The 20,651-nt window shown below is 46.0% G+C and overlaps 1 protein-coding gene across 3 annotated transcripts in view; it reads right to left on the reverse strand.

Annotated features, from left to right (window-relative positions):
- AcCoAS (acetyl coenzyme A synthase) overlaps nucleotides 1-20,651 on the reverse strand; it is a 57,888-nt gene that overhangs the window by 16,113 nt on the left and 21,124 nt on the right. For 2 of the 3 annotated variants that reach the window (XM_084579189.1, XM_084579188.1), the window contains exons 2-3: nucleotides 8,401-8,492; nucleotides 7,538-7,641 (exon numbers count right to left, since the gene is read on the reverse strand). In XM_084579189.1, coding sequence (XP_084435315.1) covers nucleotides 7,538-7,641; nucleotides 8,401-8,492 — 196 coding nt within the window. Of the gene's footprint in view, nucleotides 1-7,537; nucleotides 7,642-8,400; nucleotides 8,493-11,687; nucleotides 12,133-20,651 lie in introns of those variants that run through there. The other variant, XM_084579187.1, reaches the window with a different exon arrangement.

The following is a 20,651-nucleotide window of genomic DNA, read 5'->3' on the forward strand; positions in this document are numbered from 1 at the left end:
GCAGGTCGATGGGTAGTGCGACATAACAATACTGTATGCTGTCACAAAGTTGAGAGGAGCTGCCAACTTGGACTTCTCATTTGAGGTGGGAGAAATGGATAGGACTCAATCATACAGGGTTCTTGGATGCCGAGCTACTCGATCATAGGTCATACGCTGACACGTTCGTACGGCTTAGTTAAAGTGGAGCATTATATCGATTTGGGTAGTCACTTACGACCGGTAGCTCGATAACTTGGCAGGTGAGGTCTGTATGCTAACGTCACAAGTTTACATGACCACTCTGTATAAAGAAGCTGCCGAGCTTCTGTCTCTGAAAATACATATACTGAAATAGAAAGGAGTGAGGCAAGGCTGCATACTGTCGCCCTGCCTATTTAACCTATATGCAGAGTGCATCATGAGAAAAGCCGGTCTGGACGAGTATTCAGCTGTAGTGAAGATTGCTGGAAAACGTATCAACAACCTTAGATACGCGGATGATACCACTTTAATGGCAGAAAGTGAAGTGGTACTCAAGAGACTTCTGATGCGCGTGCAAGAAGAGAGTGAGAAGTTTGGGCTTAAACTGAACATTAAAAAGACAAAGATCATGGCGTCTTGCCCTATCAAGTCCTGGAGCATCAATGGACAAGAAGTGGAAGCTGTGACAGATTTTCACTTCTTGGGCTCCAAGATTACCTCGGAAGGAGACTGTAGCAATGAAATTAGGAGACGCCTGCTTCTGGGAAAGAGAGCAATGGTTAGCCTTGACCGCTTAGTAAAGAGCAGAGACATTAGTCTGAAAACCAAGATCCGTATAACTCGTGCTATGGTCTTTCCAGTTGTGATGTATGGATGCGAGAGTTGCTGTGAAAAAGGCTGACCGCCGAAGAATTGACGCGTTTGAATTGTGGTGCTGGCGAAGACTCTTGAGAGTTCCTTGGACTGCCAGAAGATCAAATCAGTCGATATTGTCGACCATAAACCCTGACTACTCATCGGAGGGTCAAATTCTAAAGTTAAAGCTCAGCTACTTTGGTCATCTGATGAGAAGAGAGGAGTCGCTGGAGAAAGATTTGATGTTGGGAAAGGTTGAGGGTCGCCGGAGAAGGGGTAGGCAGCAAACGCGATGGTTAGATGGCATCCTCGAGGCACTGCAGATGAAGTTGTGTGATGTTAGGAAGATAGTGAGAGACCGGAAAGCATGGCGTGACATGGTCCATAGGGTCACGAAGAGTCGGACACAACTGAACGACTAAACTGAACTGAACTGAGAACAGTAAGGAGAAAACAAAAATTTCCCCTGGCATGGCATGGCTGACGCGCAAAAAGCGTGATTTTCACCCGAAAGATCGCCGTCAGATAAAATCTTCAAACCTATTTTGAAACTGAAATTTTTAAAAGCCTTCGCCATCGACAAGCTATATCCGCTAGGCGGTCTGATTCCGCCATTAGTTGGTGACGCTGACGTTTCGCGCAAAACTGCGGCCATCACAATCCGATATGCTCGGCTTCTAATCCATGACTGGAGAGAGAGAGGCTCGGCAGCTTCTTTATACAGAGTGGTCATGCGATCTTGCGACGTTAGCATACAGGCCTCACCTGCCACGTTATCTAGCTACCAGTCATAATTAGTGACTACCCCACATCGATATAATGCTCCGCTTTAACTAAGCCGTACGAACATGTCGGCGTATGGCCTAGGATCGAGTAGCTATAGGCATCCAAGAACCCTGGCTGATTGATTCCTGTCCATTAGATCGCCTAGCGGATATAGCTTGTCGATGGCGAAGCAACAGCGAGCCAATAGAGCAGAAGTCTCAAACTCATACTGATATGCGAACCGCATCGCGGAATTTCGTCCGACATACCAGGAGCCAGAAAATAACTATACAGAAACAAGAAAATAAAAACAGTACGTAACAATAAATCAAACAAAACTACGCCAAAATATTCCGTCCCCAGACCACTCCCATTCTTCACTCCGGAGCAGACCAGGCAGCAGGATAGCACAGCGACTTATCTGCTTTCTACGTTTTTACGCAGCCGCCTCCGGCCAGGTTTACGACGAATTGATCATCGGCGCCGACGACCAGTGCATCGCCCATCCAGCCGGGATACTGCCGTACTTCACACATGCGACTACGAGCCCCTCGGATATGCCGCAAGCCGCGCCTGCGCGACTCGTGAAAGGACACTGACACCATGTGACATGGCCCATATATAAAGTCACACTGGCCTGGACGGATCATCACTCCGGAGCAGACCAGGCAGCCTGCAGGATAGCACAGCGACTTATCTGCTTTCTACGTTTTTACGCAGCCGCCTCCGGCCAGGTTTACGACGAATTGATCATCGGCGCCGACGACCAGTGCATCGCCCATCCAGCCGGGATACTGCCGTACTTCACACATGCGACTACGAGCCCCTCGGATATGCCGCAAGCCGCGCCTGCGCGACTCGTGAAAGGACACTGACACCACGTGACATGGCCCATATATAAAGCCACACCGGCCTGGACGGATCATCACTCCGGAGCAGACCAGGCAGCCTGCAGGATAGCACAGCGACTTATCTGCTTTCTACGTTTTTACGCAGGTATGTTGTCTCCCTAGCGATTGAATTTTTAGCTCCTGGTCTGCTCCAAGTGGGGGTGTTTTAAGTGTGTTTGATTTTTGTGCTGGTTTTTAGTGTTACTAGTCATTAGTGTTTACTTTGCTAACAAAATGAGCGACAAGCCACCTACGACTATAAAAGAGTTGGCCAAGGCATTAGCAGACTTCAAAGCTCGTTTCGACGGCAAAGAAGAAAGGTTGAAAGAGGCCTTGAAAGAAATAATCGAGACAGAACTGGAAATTGTGAAACAGTCGGTGCAGTTCATGAACGAAAAGTTTGAAGAATTCAGGACTGAGATGATTACGCTGAAAACAGAACTTGCTTCTGTAAAGGATGAAAATCACGAGCTCAAACAGGAAAATAACCGTCTTGGTAAAGAATTGAAGGAGTTAAGGAGCGAGGTTATTGACCTCCAGCAATACAGTCGAAAGAAAAACTTGGAGGTAAAGGGCATTCCCTTAGAACAGGAGGAAGACCTCTTTCAGACCATGGAAACCATTTGCACTTCATTGAAATCAGACATTCAAGAAACAGACATAGAAGTTATACATCGCGTCCCAACGAAAGACAAAAGCAAGTCAAATATCATTGTGAAGTTTACTTCCCAGAAAGTCCGGGACAGTGTCCTGAGAGCAGCTAAGAAATGCCGGCTAAATACGTCTGTGTTAGGTTTTGATGATCCCGACCCCATCTTCATTAATGAACACCTTTGTCCGGCGAATAAACTGCTCCTCGGAAAAGCTCTTGCAGCAAAACGAGAAAAAAAATGGAAGTATACTTGGGTATCCGACGGCAAAATCCTCATGCGAAAAGCAGACAAAACAAAGGTACTTCATGTGACATGCGTCGAAGATCTGAGCAGAGTTGTCTAAACAGATGGCATACAATATTTCCCAGATAGAGCAAGCCAGGCTTGCGCACGATGACTTATCTATCTTAAATTGCAACGTACGAAGCATTCGCAAAAATTCTGACAATCTTCTAGCGTACCTGTCACAGTTTTCATTCACATATGACGTGATTGCTATCACAGAGACGTGGTTAAGAGAGGCCGAATCCGGCTACAAAATGCTGTCACTATCAAGGTCTGGCAGTTCACGTGGCGGTGGTGTTGCCCTTTTTGTCAAAACTGCATTACATTATTGTAGCTCCGATATTAAGAAATACAGCAACGAAGCAATTGAAGCTCTTTTCATTAAACTTCAGTGTGGCCCCGTAATTGGCGTGGTTTACCGTCCTCCGAATTCTAAAATACCACAATTCATTTCTGACATGGAAACTATTTTGATGTCATATGCGAGTATAAAAAATTCCATTGTTATCTGTGGCGACTTCAACATTGACCTATTATCAGACAACTGCAGCGACTACGTTTTTCTTCTTCAATCATTCAATTTTAAAAATGTCATCAACTCTGCAACTCGGATAACCAGTCAAACTGCATCCCTCATCGACCATATGTTGTGTAACCTTGATATGAATTTTCGGGCAGGTGTGTGTGATGTTTTGATTGCTGATCATTGTCCGACATTTATGTTCTTGCCCCGATCCTGTATGTCACCGTCTAGTCAAAATCATCCAAAGCGATCTTTCCGTATTGATTACACGCGAGTTAGAAATATACTTAAGAGCATTACTTTCAGTACTATATGTAATGATGACGACGTAAATATTGAATTTGAAAATTTTCTCTCGTACATCAAAAATGCAATCGGCCAATCAACACGGGAGTGTGTCAAACGCAACTACAAAGATCCTGTATGCCCATGGATAACTCAGGATATACTTGACGTCCTGAAGAGAAAGGATTCATGGTACAATGAATGGAAGAAAAACAAAGTAAATGACTATTACCGAACGCAGTTTAAATATTACAGGAATAAGTCAGTAGCCATGATCAGAAAATCGAGAAAACTGTATTATACCAAACTGGTTAGTCAAAACAAAGGGGACACGAAACAACTATGGAAGATAGTTAGAAATGTAACTGGTATAGATAAACACAAAGAGGTCACCCCCAATAGCATTTCTCTTCAAGTTGCTAATGATTTCAACGAATACTTCACTAACATTAGTAATAGCCTTTCTAGCCAATCCCCACTATCGCTATCTAGTTCATCTATACCAACAACTGTATGCGAACATTTTCATTTTCGCGCTATTACCACTGAAGACATAAAAGCTGTTGTAAGTAAGATGGCAGTAAACAAAGCAACCGGTCTTGACGGCATTCAATCAAGGGTAGTCAAAGATAACATAGATATCCTCTGCCCCTACCTTTGCCACTTGTTCAATCGTTCCCTAGAAAATAATCGCTATCCTGATACACTGAAAGTTGCTAAAATAGTTCCAATATATAAAGCAGGAGATCGTAACCAGCCAGGTAGTTACAGGCCGATATCTGTACTAAGTGTGATTAATACACTTTTCGAAAAACTAATAGCAAAACAAGTAAAAACATTTCTTGACAACAATAATATCATTACACCTCAGCAACATGAATTTGTCGAAAATAGGTCAACTTCCACAGCAGTGTTAACTTTATCACAAGCTATTAATTCTGCCCTGCATCAGAACAAAATAGCTGTTGTTGTTTTTTTAGATATTCAAAAGGCATTTGATACGGTATGTCATCCTATATTGTTGCAGAAATTGGAAAGTTACTGTTTTGTCGATAACTCGTCCAAATTTTTTCACAGCTGTCTATCTAACCGTAAGCAAAGAGTGCTTATTAATGATTTTATATCAGATGTCAACGATGTAACCTGTGGTGTGCCACAGGGTTCTGTTTTGGGTCCCATGTTGTTCTCACTTTATCTCAACGATCTCCCGCAAGTGCTACGCTTTTCTCAAGTACTACTGTATGCAGACGACACCACTCTTGTGGTTACTGGGGAATCTCTTCAGGCAATTCAGACGATCATAATGAATGAGCTGACAATGCTGTCTTCCTGGTTCCTCAACAATCGCTTAACGCTGAACATTGCCAAAACTAAGTATATAATCTTTCACTCTAGACACAAGACTATTAACAATACATTTACACTTACTCTAGGTAACTCGTTAATAGAACCAGTTTCTTCTTTTAAATATTTAGGGGTTATATTTGATTGCCATTTACACTGGAAAGAACAAATTAACAACGTATGCAAAAAATTAGCATTTGGATGCCACACGCTCATTAAGGCGAGATACTATTTTCCTTACGATATACTACGTTCCCTCTACTTCTCGTTTTTCCATTCACATATCAGTTACTGCTGTGAATCTTGGGGTCAAACATATAAAACATATTTGTCGCCTTTACATCGTCTTCAAAAGCGGGCATTGAATGCAATAACAACTAGTAATTTTGATCAATCCAGCAGCAACATTTTTGATGCCAACAATATACTATCGTACCTAACCTTGCGTAACTACAAAGTTGCGCTTGTGATCAACAATATGATTAGCACTAACTCCCCCCTTCCATTAAGTCTATTTGTCCAGCCTTCGCGTAACACTAGGCAGGCATCTAACTGTAATTTTAACTTTCCCAAATGTAGAAATGTGTATGGTGAACGACTGATGGAGTTCAATGGTGTTAAAATATGGAATGAATTGCCGATCGAGGTAAAAGCCGCCAGAAATTTTAAATTGACATGTAAACTATATTACCAGTCTAATCAAATTCTGCCTGAATTTCTTTCTTAGTGAAATTCCCATATGTAGCCTAGTTCTTGAAACATGCTTTACACTTGTATTTGTCGTTGCGCAGATGCAATAGCGTGTGCGCAATAATTTTTGTGAGTGTATGGTGTAGTTCGCTTGCACTTTATTGTACTTTGTAACCATATTTTTTCTAATTTTTCTTTTCTTCATTGTAGTACTATTATGCTTATCGATTTTATTTGGTACTCATAATTATGTGGGTATTTTATTTTACTTGCTGTTTGCTGTATTCTTGTCTATGTACGCAACTGTAGCAGTAATGTTGCGTTTATATCATTACTGTTCCTTTCAATCATTGATCCTCTATGGCTGAACCTGATAGTAATATTTGTATTTGGACCGGCCACTAGCCTACTGAGCTATCGGTCCAAACAGTGTTTGTACATTTTATTTGGTTTTGTCAATAAAGTTCCTTGAAAAAAAAAAAAAAAAAAAAAAAAAAAAAAAAAAAAGGAAAGCAGCGCACGCGTGCTCGATTCTGCCTAGGCGCCGGACGGACGCCATCTTCGGGATGGCTCCGAGAAGCTAATGAAAATGCACAACGGCCATAAATAACAGTCAGTAATCCTCAACATAAAAAAAAGAGCAGATTAATTAGACAATGGCTCTTTTCTTTTCCATAGATAACGCGCGACGGACTAGGATTTTTACTCGATTTTAGTGGTAAAGTCGACTCGTGACACTGGCACATCTTTTCAGAACAATTAAAGGCTGAAGTTTTTGGAGCCGGCAAACCGCATCGCGCATTTTTTTTTTTTTTCTCGCATCACGCAGTTCGGCGGGTCGCGTGTTTGAGACCCCTGTAATAGACAGGGAAACTCTAGAACAATGAGAAGCAGACTCGCAGCTTACCAGGAATAAGGCTCCGAAGAATAAGGCTCGCGAAGCGCATTGCAGAAGTCGTCGCTCAAGCCAGCGCCCAAGCTGATATCACCAACGAACGAAAAAGCATAGCGCATAACCACGAAGAGCTATCGCTCGATCCACATCCGGCTTAACCAGGCTCAACCATTGCTATTTTTTTTTTTTTCTGGCTATCTTTCATATGCATAGCCTGAGAGGGAAAAAGGGGAGGCATCCCGATATGCCACCAAAATTGGATTGAACATATTTGTGCCAAGATGATGGTTATTTGCCGGCCTTGGCATTAACCGTTACAGGGGGCCCTCAATGGTCAAAACATGGATGCAGCTGTCATTCCTCTTTGCGCAGATGAGGGTGCACATACCACGACAGAGTGAATGACACCAATCCGTGCACAAGCCAGCATGGCGACCGCTAGCTCGGGGATCATGGGCATGTACAGGGCCACCGTGTCTTCTTTCTTGAGGCCTGCGAAGCACATAACATGCATGTTACCCGCCGTAAACCTGCGTCAGGTTGCAGTGGTAGAAGCGTCTTCGAAAAGGGAAGCAAGAGTGCTGACGAGTAGGCACGGGCTCAGCGGAGTAGCCACCGCCATCACATGGAAGACTTTGCCTGACAGAGCGGTCTGACGTGCCATCCGCTATATTTTCGCATTTCTTTCCAGGTACCCTGAACTAAGGCAGGAGTAGACGTGATGCCGCACCCTGCGGCTAAACCATAAAGCTCCGCATTTCACGTGCTTTTAGGTTCCAGGCAGGAAACTTTAGTTGGCTGTCGCATTACATATACTACCCCTTGCAGTCGGAACGAAGACGCAACTGCTACGAACAAGGCTCGGAGCCGTATAACTTACGCACACCACCACCTGCGGAAGAGACACACAACGATTAGCTGCAAAGACGAACAAGCTCGTGGGACAATGTACACGATTGAGTGGGCGCCATTTTTGTGATAGTGCACCGTTTTAGGGGAATCCCCCAAGGTGCAGTACATTTGTAATAACGGAGTGATTACACACTGAGACCTTCCATAGCGCATGCCACACGTCTACAAAGGAACGCTAACAGTTTTCACAAAAGCATCGTCCTGGTCCAAGAGTCGAACTAGGACCGCCGTCGCCTGACGGGGGCAGTATACCATACCGACCAAGCTGATAAATCCCTCGGAGTGGGAGTGAACGGGGAGTAATTACTCACTACAGCGTGAAAAAGAGAACGCACTCACCTCGACTCTTGAGCACGTTGGCGAACCGGCACACGTCCTCCAACAGCTGCTGGTACGTGACGGCGCGACAGTCGTCAGGGTCATTGCCTTCCCTGCGCACGCGCGGCAGGTGTAAGAATCACATCGTCACTCCGATATGTCATTCTCTCACCCCCACACGCCACAAGTGCCACAACGCACACGAAATCGCGTTCCTGGCTGAACGTCCCTGCGCGTAATAGGTGCACAGCCTCTGTCGAAAACAATTAAACGACCGTGTATATAGAAGTTTTTCAAAAAGAGGTCCAAGGGCACCGCCTGTTGGACACTGGGTTGTACGACAGCTGGAGAAACACGTGCTCGTAGAAGAGAGTTTAGGTGTGAAGCTCCGATCAGTGCCTTCGCTATACAGCCTTAAACGCAGTTACACCGAAGGTTGGGGCCATGCATGCGCTATAAACTCTAAAGGAATGAACATGAGGTAGAGTTCCTCTCGCCTGAGGGATGCTCCGTATTCTGACCGAAAAAAAAAAAAAAGAGTAACCAAATGCACGGTTTGGTTTATATGGTTTAACGTCTCAAAGCGACTGAGGCTATGAGACAGACGCCATAGTGGATGGCTGCGTAAATTTCGCCCACCTCGGCTTTCTTAACGCGCACTGACATTGCACAGTACACGGGCGCCTTGTTTCCCGCCTCCATGCATCAAAAAGCGGCCGGGATCGAACCCGCATCCTGGGGATCAGCAGTAGAGAGCCCTAAACACGGAGCCACCGCGGCGGGTCAGAAACGTAACCGAATGCAGTAAAGAAAAAAATATATATAGGAAGGAAAATGTGAATTATCATAGCAGAAAACAAGAGATTGTAGCACTTTTAAAGTCTGTGTTCCGTGAGTAGTGTTCTTTTCCTTCTCCGAAATTAATTTAAAAAAAAAGACATGCAATTCAAAAGAGCATGAGGGTAACCAGATAACGGCGAAATTAGTACCCGCTAAAAGCACTAATTATATTTCTACGTTCTTGATTCCCTCAAACCCCACAATCGCCCAGGGCAAACGAACACAGTGCCCGAAAACCGACGGAACGTTTACACTCGGACAATGGGGTTTCCAAACTTCAGAAATTTACCGACGCATCGATACCGCCATGCACTAGTGATGTGCCAAGCCGCAATCGAAAACTCCCCCACTCAGGTCTAAGATTCGCTATTTCAGGCTGCCATTCTCGCCAGCAACTTGAACGTTCCGTCAATAAAATAAATAAATAAAAATGACAGACGATCAATATGACTTTCATGCGACACATACGCGTGAGTGCGAGAACTGAGCGCCAATACAATTCCGACCATTCGGTTTTGAGGCTGCGAGACTCCAAACGTGTGTGTGTGTGTGTGTGTGTGGGGGGGGGGGGGGCACAATCCCGGCGTATTTGATCTCCATCTCATCATTCCATACAAAGGGAGCTGTCCGAGTTGGCAGGCCATTCCAACTCAACCATGTGATCTGGTGACGTCACACAAAGTGCCTACCAACCATGCCTGGCCATGTCATCTTTTCCCTACCTACTGGCAAAATTTCCGAGGCTTTCAACAGCCGATGTCTTTTTTTCGACATTCCGATATGGCTGCACAGCGCTTTCACGTTAACGATGTAAAAATATTTTCGTTTCAAATACTTCTGGAAAATACCCATTTTTCACCTAATTTTACACCCCAGTTTCTCCGAAAAAAAAAAAAGAAGAAAAAGACGAGAAAATTGATTGAATGGAACGTAGCTGTTCCACAGCGAGCCTCGCGCCTCAAGCTCCCTCCCCCCCGACAAGCTTGCTTCACAGCTTGGCAACCACGCACGCGGTGAAGCCAGCTTCGGTAGCGGCGCCAGGAACGCCCCGACCGCATTGCTGACAGAATGCGTTTCGAAATCGGGAAATGGGCGCTGCTGAGAAATGAAAGAACTCGAGCAAGGAAATGCTTGCATAAAGCAACGCGTAATTCCGGTGCCGGCATCTCTCCAGACTGAGACGATGGGTCAATGCCGCGTGGCGCAAGTCCTGTCGCGGCGGTGTAACAGGTGGCCGAAGCCGCAGCTCGAACCAGTTAAGTAAAAGCGGTCGAAATCGGAGCAAGGTCAACATGCACAGCACTTTGACCGACAGACGTGCGACAATAACATGCAGCGCAGAAACGATTGAAAAAGCACGAACACTCAACTGTGTGTGCCGACGATTAAGAAGGCACGAGGCGCACGTTATTTTCCACGGCTAAATTGAGAAGGAGCCGGGGCACGCCCGATGGGCGACCGGCCAAATTCGCTTTTTATTTTCTGCTTACGTCGAAGGAGGGTCTGAGATATTGAAGCAGCAATAAGCTCTTGATGAGGTGCGGCCCTCATCTAGGGAGATCATTTCACTCAGGTATATCGCCTACACGAGGATAATTATGAAGTATATAGGCTATGCGTACACATTGCAACATTTTCGCTTGGCGTGAATAATTAAGCTTGTTTCATACGCGGTAGACGTCTTCCCCAGTGGATACGCCACAACGATCTCACGGCCGCTTTTTTAATCCCAAACTTCCCTCCCTAGGGAGGCAGTGAGCAAGCATACATATCACTAAATCGGAGACAGTTATTCGTATAGCGTGACCAAGGAGAAATCGCATGCGGAGCTGAATTAATTATCTTTCCTTCCGGGCAGCAGTATAATCAGCCAAACAGGCATATACAGTCTTTTTTCCATACTATTAACCCACGAATCATTTCACCAGCATTTCGACATGTGCATCCAGAAGCTACTGAAGATCATTTAAAGCTCATATTCGTTGTAGCCGTGCGCACCGCATTACGAATAGAAACAATCGGGCGGCAGTTCGCGTACGGCGAGTTACATTATTCATAAATCTACGATCGGCCGGAAGGCCCTGTACGGGCATGAGTTGATGAATCAGGAAAATGACAGAACGAAATCAATTCCCCACGTGCGCACGCGTCAGCCTTTTCGTCCCAGCAACGATCACGGGAAAAGGACGCATGCCGTATGACAGTGCGATTGTTTCGCAATGCAGACACGCGCGAGGCAGAGACGCGAAGGTTGCTACGGGCCGGCGCACTACGCTACCGCACAGTTGTGTCACTGTGTAGCAGATGAACAAGCCGGTATAGCCAGCGAAACGCGACGACCATACATTAAACACAGAAAGAACACTGTCAATCACAATGAGAACACTGTCAAGCGCAGAACGAACAAAGCCAGCGGGCTTGTGCGCCGAGCTGTTTCTCCACACAGCCGCAGTGCACTAATAGGTTACCAGTAGAAGGCGACTGTGGCGCCGAGGCCCCGTTCGATGTTGCGGTCAAGCAGGTTGTAGGAGACGTTGGTCTTGGCACCCTCCATCCATCGGATGTGCACGGGTCCCTTGCGCACGTCGATGTTGTAGTCGATGAATTTGCGCGGAGGGTGCTTCCAGTAGAAGTCCTGCGCGATCGTTTTCCAGAATCCTTCGGGGTCTTTCAGGGAGCGCTGGTACATCTCTTCGTACTCGGTCATACTACGGACGTACGCCTTCTCCTGTACCCGCCGCGGCGGCGGGTACAGATCCGAAGCCGCCGCCGACGTGCCGTTTGCAAGCTGTGATTCGTTCGTCATCCTCTCTCGACCTGTCGTAATACACGAGCCGCAATCGTACAACTATCACCACCGCACCGCGAGAACTCGTCGTCCGCCGGCACTGAGCAGACAAGCGAAACCACGGCGGCCCCTGCAGCGCGACGTAGTTTTCCTTGGCGCGCCGGTGGCGGCCCCTGGCAGCCGACGCGTGAAGCCGCCTGATCGGGAAAATCTGACCGCGCTGCGGTTTTTCCCGCTGGCGCCACCAACACCGTTCAAGCGCGGGAGACGAAACGCGTCAGCAGAGTGAGTTTTTGCGGGCGTCAATGGAAATTAAGCCTCTCATTCGCCCGATGAGCCCTCACCGAAGGAAGCATTAAGCCGATTTTGTAAACGACGTTATAGCTTACTATTCACTTGGTGCAGTCACTGCTAGCAAAACTAGGAGTAATGTTAGGTTGAGCAATGACGCGGTAACTGCGGGTGGACACCTTGACTGCATCATGAGAGAAAGGGTGAAGGATAAAATTGGCAGCGAAAAAAAAAAAAGTGCCGAGAAAGAGAAAGATATGCAGCATTCTGTGTCTAGCAGTGGGCAACGAATCATAAACCGACAATGTTTTTGCAATAAATTAAATCTATAGTGCGTTGGGGGTATTATTTATTGTTTAAATATGGCAAGTATCACTAAGTTAATTGTTGTATATTTTTGACTGAAAAGGTGAAGGATATAAAATTGGCAGCGAAAAAAAAAAGTTCCGAGAAAGAGAAAGATATGCAGCATTCTGTGTCTGTAGCAGTGGGCGACGAATTATAAACCGACAATGTTTTTGCAATAAATTAAAACTATAGTTCGCTGGGGACGTTATTTATTGTTTAAATGTGGCAAGTATCACTAAATGAATTGTATTATTTTGACTGCTCTAGAAGTCACTTGCCTGTACTCTAGTTTTCTTAATGAAATATTAGAATACAATAGGAAGAATATATGAAGGCTTCACTCCACAAGAAGCACATAGCTGCTTGACTGTTCTATTCTTTACACCTCGGTTCTTTTTTGCTTTTTCTCTTTTATTTTTATTTTTTTGGTGCCGGCCATTATGGGTGGGCGGTTGAGTACTGCAAAAGAGAAAATAGCTGAGCTTCGCGAACTTGTACGAAGTGCGTCGAGTAGAATAAAACTAAGCATATTTTTCTCGAGAAGGGGAAAAAAATATCTCCGAGAGTACAGACACGACATTCGTGTCTTAGAGCGACATTGCACGCAACGAGCGTTATATGACTTGGAAACACTAAGCACACCGGCGGCTATTTTCTTGTTAAGAGTTATCCGCCTGTCCATTATCCTTTCTACTGCAATGTGTCCTTGTATCTTGCTTAACAGTGAGCTCACAGTCAAGTATCAAGAAGGACATAAGCAAAAGTATATTTCCAGTCACGCTGTTTTTCCAGATAAACCGCTGTGGACCACCTTAGCGTTGAGAAAAGCAACGTAATTTCGCACTATCGTTGCCGTGACCTCAAGTGGTCAAACTGCTGACGACGCCTTGCTTGCACTGCAGAACAGCATTTCTCTCTTCTTTGTGCTGGCAGCGTCCAGAGACGTATTTCCTCACTGCTTCATCACATTCCTCGAGACTCGCCGTGCCCAGAAACTCAACGAAAAGCCCCGGCGACCTTCCCCAGTTGACAGGGTCTCGGTCGAGAACGTCGTTTAATTATCGTTCGCTCGGCACAATAGAGCGCTCACTCCAAGGAATTCGCTCATATCCCTGGGTCCACCGTCTTTACCCCTAGTCGATCTGCTCCCATTTTTGTTTTATTCTTTCTCTCTATTCTTCCAGAGAAGGCGTTCAGTCCATTTTATACGGCAGCGCAGCATTGCTGCTAGCCCGGGGAGACGATCGAAGATCGTACCAGGCGACCATTTTTCTTTCATCTCTGCGCTTCTGAATAAAAAATTGCCTCATCGTGCACAGGGAGACTACTTCAGCTAGCGCCGGCGAATCATCGTTTGCCCACTTTAGAAAACAGTACCTGATTGGCTGCCGCATCTGCTGTCGTATCGCGATTGGGGAACCACAAGTTGGCTCCGACCAATCACAGTCCGGCCTTATAGTATGCGAGCACAGCCTTGCAAATTCCGCGACCTTCAAATTGCTATAACCGGCCATATAGTAGTAGAATGCGAAAGAGTCGTTTAAGGCAAGACGCCGTCCGGAGGTACGTAGTTTTGATTTATGTATAGCGTGGGAGTTGTGTGCTACATACGTTTAGCTCCCTTTTGAGCCATTATCTTCTATGCGAGTTAGGGTGCCAATGAACGATAATTCCTTTTTACGACGCAGATATATCTTGTTGATGATTCTTATATACATCTTCGTACGCAGAACTGCACGCAACCTGGTCCGTATTTACCTTTATCTGGACGTTTTCAGTGTACGTGATAAGAGGAAGGCTCGCAACTCTACACAGCGAGAAATTTTAAGTGAGAAAGAGAAAAAAAATGCTGGACTCTTTTTTTTTTTTTTCAAAGAAAAACTACAAAAAATTGTTTGTGGGGAAAATAAAAAAAAATGCAAGCGATTAAAATAAACTACATTTTTTTTTTTTTTTTGCCCAGCGGCCCTATGCATTATTTAATTTGTGATTTCTTCTTTTTTCCTCGGGGAGATTTAAAAGTACAATATGAAAACTCAGATATAATTAAGCCACAGAAGCTACGCCACGTTGTCTTTAATAAAATTATGCAATCTGTAGCTTTCTCCTCGTGCGCCTGTCTTTGCCTGGGAAACGATTGTAATCATTGCAATATTGTCTATTGATCACATTTATCGCGCGCCCTGGCGGGTCTAAAAGTGTTGCCGGCTTCACAGATAAAATGAGGTGACAGTCGGAGTCTGTATGCCTTAAGATTTTCGTCAGTGTCTCAGTCCTCGCGCTGATTTTCTAATATTCGTCACCAAGCCTCCCTGTAGCCAAGCCTTGGCATAGTTTTCCCCAGGTTCTCCCAGGTGCACCGATAAAACAAATTCTAAAACAACAGTGGAAGCGACCGAGGCAAATAATGCCGGATGCAGCTTTCGAGGTCTCCGACCGAGAAAGTGATGGCCCCGACCTATCCCGAACTCCATTTCTGTTCTCTTTTCTTTTAAGTTAATATTTGTATACTGAACTATTTCCCACATCCTGCCTCGTGGAACAAGCTGCATGTATTTATTTAGTTCGATGTAGCAGGCTCAGCGACCCGGTCTTGTTGCCTCAAACCAGAAGAAGAAAATAACAGTGGGGGAGGGGGGGGGGATGCCACAGGTGTCTATGTTCGTTCTGAAATAAGCCAATGCTATCATTATGTTTTGGGTCACGAGTTACGACCAGTGACATTTTAAGAAAATGTTTTCGCATAGTACATAATCTCAAAATAACCCGACTTTCGTGAATTTCCCGACAACAAGGTCATTTATCCCCACAGATGAACTTGTTTTCTTCACATCATTGCAGCTGCAGCTACTGCAATTCTTTCGGACACGGCACGGACCCGGTATACATTGTTGAAGGTCAGCTTGCTTTCGCCGCCGTAAAGGGTCACAAAGAACAGCGGAAGCACGCAAGAAATATAAAAATATCCCTTTTTGCGTATTCCTGGTTTCCTTCAGTCACAACTAGCTGTGACTGAGCATGAGCGGAGAGTGGCCAAACGCTGCTCTACGCTATGCATTGCACGTCTCAGTTATGCACAACGAATGACAAAACTCCCTTTTCTAGGCTCCTTTCGATGACAGTGGTATGAGATTTGAAAGCGGTAACCTAGAGATTCAGGCCAGCTTTCACATGTCCTCGACTTCGTTTTAACCGTCTCCCCTTACGACTGACACGTGCTGCTTCCCGCGGGAAAACAGGATGGAGCAAGCGAGCCCGCCGTTTTTATTGTTTCACTTTCTATTGACTCGCGTCTGTCGGTTGACTGACGATCACGAAACAATGAATAGTTGCTAGTTAGCGCCAGTCCTGACCTGTGTGAGCATTTTATTTCCCTGTCCTCCTTTAACCTGGCTGTTTATTGTTCGTTAAGTGCCGCTGTATATATGGTCCATGAGTTGAACGTCCCAAAGTGGTACAAGGCATGAGGGATGCCGTAATGGGGGCCACCAGACACTTTCGTACCGCACAATAGTTTATTTATTTTATTTATCGCATAATGCGGACCAAACATATGGTCCAATTAAGCGCCTAGCGTTTCGTCTCCATCGAAACACAGTCGCTGCGGCCGGATGAAATAAAATACAAGGCCAGGGTGAGTTTTCTCGTAAAGTTGAACATCATTCGTGAGGTACGTTCAAGAAAACCAAGCAGTCATCAGTTCTCTCATCGGTACCGTAAACGGGACCGCTGGTAAAGTAGCTCAAGTGCAATTAGAAGGAATACAAGGCTTCTTCTCTCCGTATTTTTTTTTTTCGGAAGGAAAAACTTAGGAGAGGCCCTTGCCATTCTCAATGCATTGGAGAAAGTGTGGCGGAAGTGACGTCAAAATTTAGGTTTAGCCAAGTCGGGCCATTAGCAACAGCGACGCTGTTGCTATGAAAACTCGGGCCACTAGCAACAGCGTTGCTAAGGGCCCTAGGTACGTGAGCGTCGCGGAGAAAGGGTAAAGAAGGAGGAGAGACGTTGCAGCGTCTGGTCGCGGCGCGGCCGCGCCGGCTTTAAAAAAAAAATGACGTCAGGGCCTCTCCTAAGCTCGTCACACTCACGAAAGAAATTCAACACCACACCGCAGAACTAGCGAGACAGCAGTGGAACCATATCTGTGAAAATGTGAATGGCAATCTAGGCACGAGGGAGACGTGGAATCTTCTGCGGCATCTCCTTGATCCGGAATCCAACAAGGCTACCACTAAAAAGGAAATCACCAAAATTTTAAACATAGACCCAGGCACGGATCAAGATATTATAGACACGCTACAGCAGAAATACTTCTGCACAACCCGTGAGACGAAGTCCCTGCCCGATTATAACGGAGAGCCTAACTCCATCCTAGATGCTGACATAACAATGGCGGAAATAAGAGCAGCCCTCTTTAAGGTACGTACAACATCCGCCCCAGGAGAGGACGGCATTAACAATAAGACACTCAGAAATCTAGACGACGCTTCTATCACAGCCCTCGCGGACTTTGCGAACGAGTGTTGGAGGGAGGGAAAACTCCCAGCGTCTTGGAAACATGCCATCGTTAAATTCATCCCAAAACCTGGCAAAAAGCTCGCGCTCGAAAACCTCAGACCTATTTCGCTTACTTCTTGCATAGGAAAACTGATAGAGCACGTCATACTAGACAGACTCCAGTCCCACATGCAAAAAGAGAATTTATATCCAAACACTATGGTCGGCTTTAGACCACATTTATCAACACAAGATACGATGCTAAGACTAGCAAACGAAGTCCTATCTCATGAGCAAGAAAGGAGTACCAGGGCAATCCTAGCCCTAGATTTAACCAAAGCCTTTGATAATGTTAAACACAAAGCAATCCTAGAATCTCTTTCACTGCTGAATGTAGGCGCAAGAACGTTTAACTACATCAAGGACTTCCTCTCCGATAGGACGGCTAAAATTCAAATTGGCACTATCAAATCCGACACCTTCACTTTAGGAGATAGAGGAACTCCGCAAGGATCGGTCCTCTCCCCCTTTTTATTCAATATAACCCTAATCAAAATGGCACACGAACTCGCAAGAATCCCAGACCTAGAACTCTCTTTGTACGCGGACGATATCACCCTTTGGACCACCAAGGGGAGTATTGGCACGATACAAGATACGCTACAACAAGCGGTAGACGTAGTCGTAGAGGAGGCGCAAGCCGCGGGACTCGCGTGTTCCCCCCAGAAATCTGAATTACTCATTCTACACCCAAAGCGTCAAAGAAAGAATAAAGCGCCTGCGATCAAAATCTACGCGGAAGGTGCAACCGTACAAGAAGTGGAAACACTAAGAATCTTGGGAATGCTCATACAGTCAAACCAAAAAAAACGACACACTAATTAAGAAACTGAAAAACACCGTCAACCAAATTTCCCTCCTTCTCAGACGAATCGCGAATAGGCGTGGAGGAGTTAAAGAAGCTGAGACCAGGAAACTAGTAGAAGCCTTCGTTCTTAGCAGAGTTATCTCTACACCATACGTCGCCCTCACAGTTAGAGAAAGAGACGACATGGATTCACTAATTAGGCAGTCCTATAAAATTGCGCTTAACCTCCCCCGCAATACCCCAAATGAAACACTACTAAAGTTAGGAATTCATAACACCTTAGCGGAAATGATGGAAGCACACGTCACCGCACAATACGAACGATTATCAAGCACTCAAACGGGACGTTTCGTCCTAAAAAAAGCAGGAATACAATATGAAGGGATCCGGGCCCACACTTTGCCGATTCCAAGACATGTGCGCGAGCAATTAATAGTCCGTCCTCTGCCTAAAAAATATGCATCCAGAATACGATACGGACAGAAGAAGGGCTAGGGCACGAAAATTACACGAAAGATTTTCAGTACAGAAAGACACGGCGCACGTGGACGTGGCAGAACATGCGGACAGAGATGCCTTTTCCCTGGCAGTTGCCGATCATCGAGGTTCTCCCCTCGCATCGGCGACAATCAATAAAACAAAATTTCCGGAGGAGGCCGAAGAGGCTGCCATAGCTTTAGCCATTACCTCCACCACTGCCAAATACATCCTTAGCGACTCTAAAACCGCAATTCGAAATTTTGCAAAAGGAAGGGCCCACTCCGCAGCCATCAAAATCTTACAAAAAATCTCCCGTACCCGCCTTATCACATTGATCTGGGTCCCTGCCCATTCGGACCATCCTGGGAACGAGGCAGCGCACCAATTTGCCCGAGGATTCGTAGTTAACCGGGAGGTGCGCTGCCCTGAGCTCAGGTCGGCCAGGGAGCGGATGACAACTTACAAAGAAATTACTACCCACTTCAAGAAAGAAAGACAAATCTTCCCAGAACCACATCGATCTCTAAGTAAAACACAACAAGTCACCTGGCGGCAGCTTCAAACAGACACTTTCTTTAATCCGTACATGTACTCCATATGGTTCCCAGAGCAGTTCAGCCCTGTCTGTTCTCTCTGTGGACATCAAAAGGCAGACACACCACACATCCTATACTCATGTAATCAAGACAAGCCATCACAGAGTCTGCAGCTCTCTACCCAATCTCAGTGGGAGGCCGCGCTGCTCAGCTCCGACCCGGAGGTTCAACTCCGAGTCACGGAGCCGGCTGAAGAGGTCGCCGAACGACATCGTCGGTCGGCCACCTGGCGTCCGGCCTAGAAGAGGAGCCCACCGCGGGGACGGGAACGTCAACCCACCCCGCGCCTACGACCTCTTCTTTAAATAAAGTTTACCTCCTCCTCCTCTCCTAAGCTTTCCTTCCTCCATGGTTCCCTATAACGAACGCCTTTGCATCCGAGGAACACAAGAGCAGGCGTGAAGGCAACGCGATGTGCACAATCGAGCCTCCAACGCTTCCACGTCAAATTTTCGATCTCACCGCCGTCACACAAACAGTTGTGTAGCCATCCTTCAGTTGGATCTGGAGAAAGCATTTGATTGTGTCTCACATGAAATCCTGTTCTGCATACTCGACCATGTGAATGTAGGGTCCGTCATTCGCGACGGAGTGGCCATGGCGTACCGAAGCTGCACAACAAGATTGATTGTAAATAAGAGTTTGGGGGCCCCCATAAACGTGCAGCGATCGGTGCGCCAGGGTTGTCCCCTCAGCCCTCTGCTATTCTGCATTTACATCGAGACACTGTGTTTAAATATCATAGAAAACGGCAAAATTCGTGGCTTCCAATTGCAAGCTGCAGAGGTTAAGCTGCTGGCATATGCGGACGATGTGGCTGTATTCGCAGTGAATCGCGAAGGGCTAATCGAGGCCGTGTCGTCTGTAAAAGAATTCACAAAGGTTTCCGGCAGTAAAGTTAATTGGTCAAAGTCCCTGGGGCTTTGGCACGGAGAATGGCCAACGACGCCCGAGAAGTTCGCAAACATGTCATGGGTGACAACACCAGTAAAGTACTTGGGAGTCCCACTAGATAGTTATCGCGATAGCGAATCGTACTGGAGGGCACAGACTCAAGCCATGCGGGAAAAGGTGGAGGGGTGGAAAGGGCAACAATTGTCAGTTTTCGCCAGGGCCACAGTGTGCAATGTTTTTTTATGTCGAAGCTGTGGTACGTGATGCAAGTGTTGCATTGTGCAAGGATGAACGTACAGAGACTGCAACGGATATTTGCCATTTTTGTGTGGGCAGCAGAATGGGAACGATGTAGCCGGACCAGTTTGTTTAGGCGGGTGAAGGACGGTGGACTGGGTTTGGGGCATTTATTTCTATGACAGATAGTCAGCAGATTTCTTTTTGTTCGCGATGTAAAAGATCCATTTTTGCGTACTGTGTGCTAATTAAGGCTCGGAAATGCACTGCCGGACTCTGTTGTCTCGACCGAAAGGGTATCCGGACGCATTTTTGGTTATTTTAGAGAAGTTGTCGCTAGTGTGCGATTCCTGTCTGTTCGATTTTCTTATGAATATTTATCTTGTGTTAGCAGGAAGAAGCTGTACAAGGATTTGTGTGACGTAGTTCTTCC

This window comes from Amblyomma maculatum, chromosome 9 (genome assembly GCF_055883805.1).
Source record: "Amblyomma maculatum isolate TAMU_Amacu chromosome 9, ASM5588380v1, whole genome shotgun sequence".
NCBI classification, from domain to species: Eukaryota; Metazoa; Arthropoda; class Arachnida; order Ixodida; family Ixodidae; genus Amblyomma; species Amblyomma maculatum.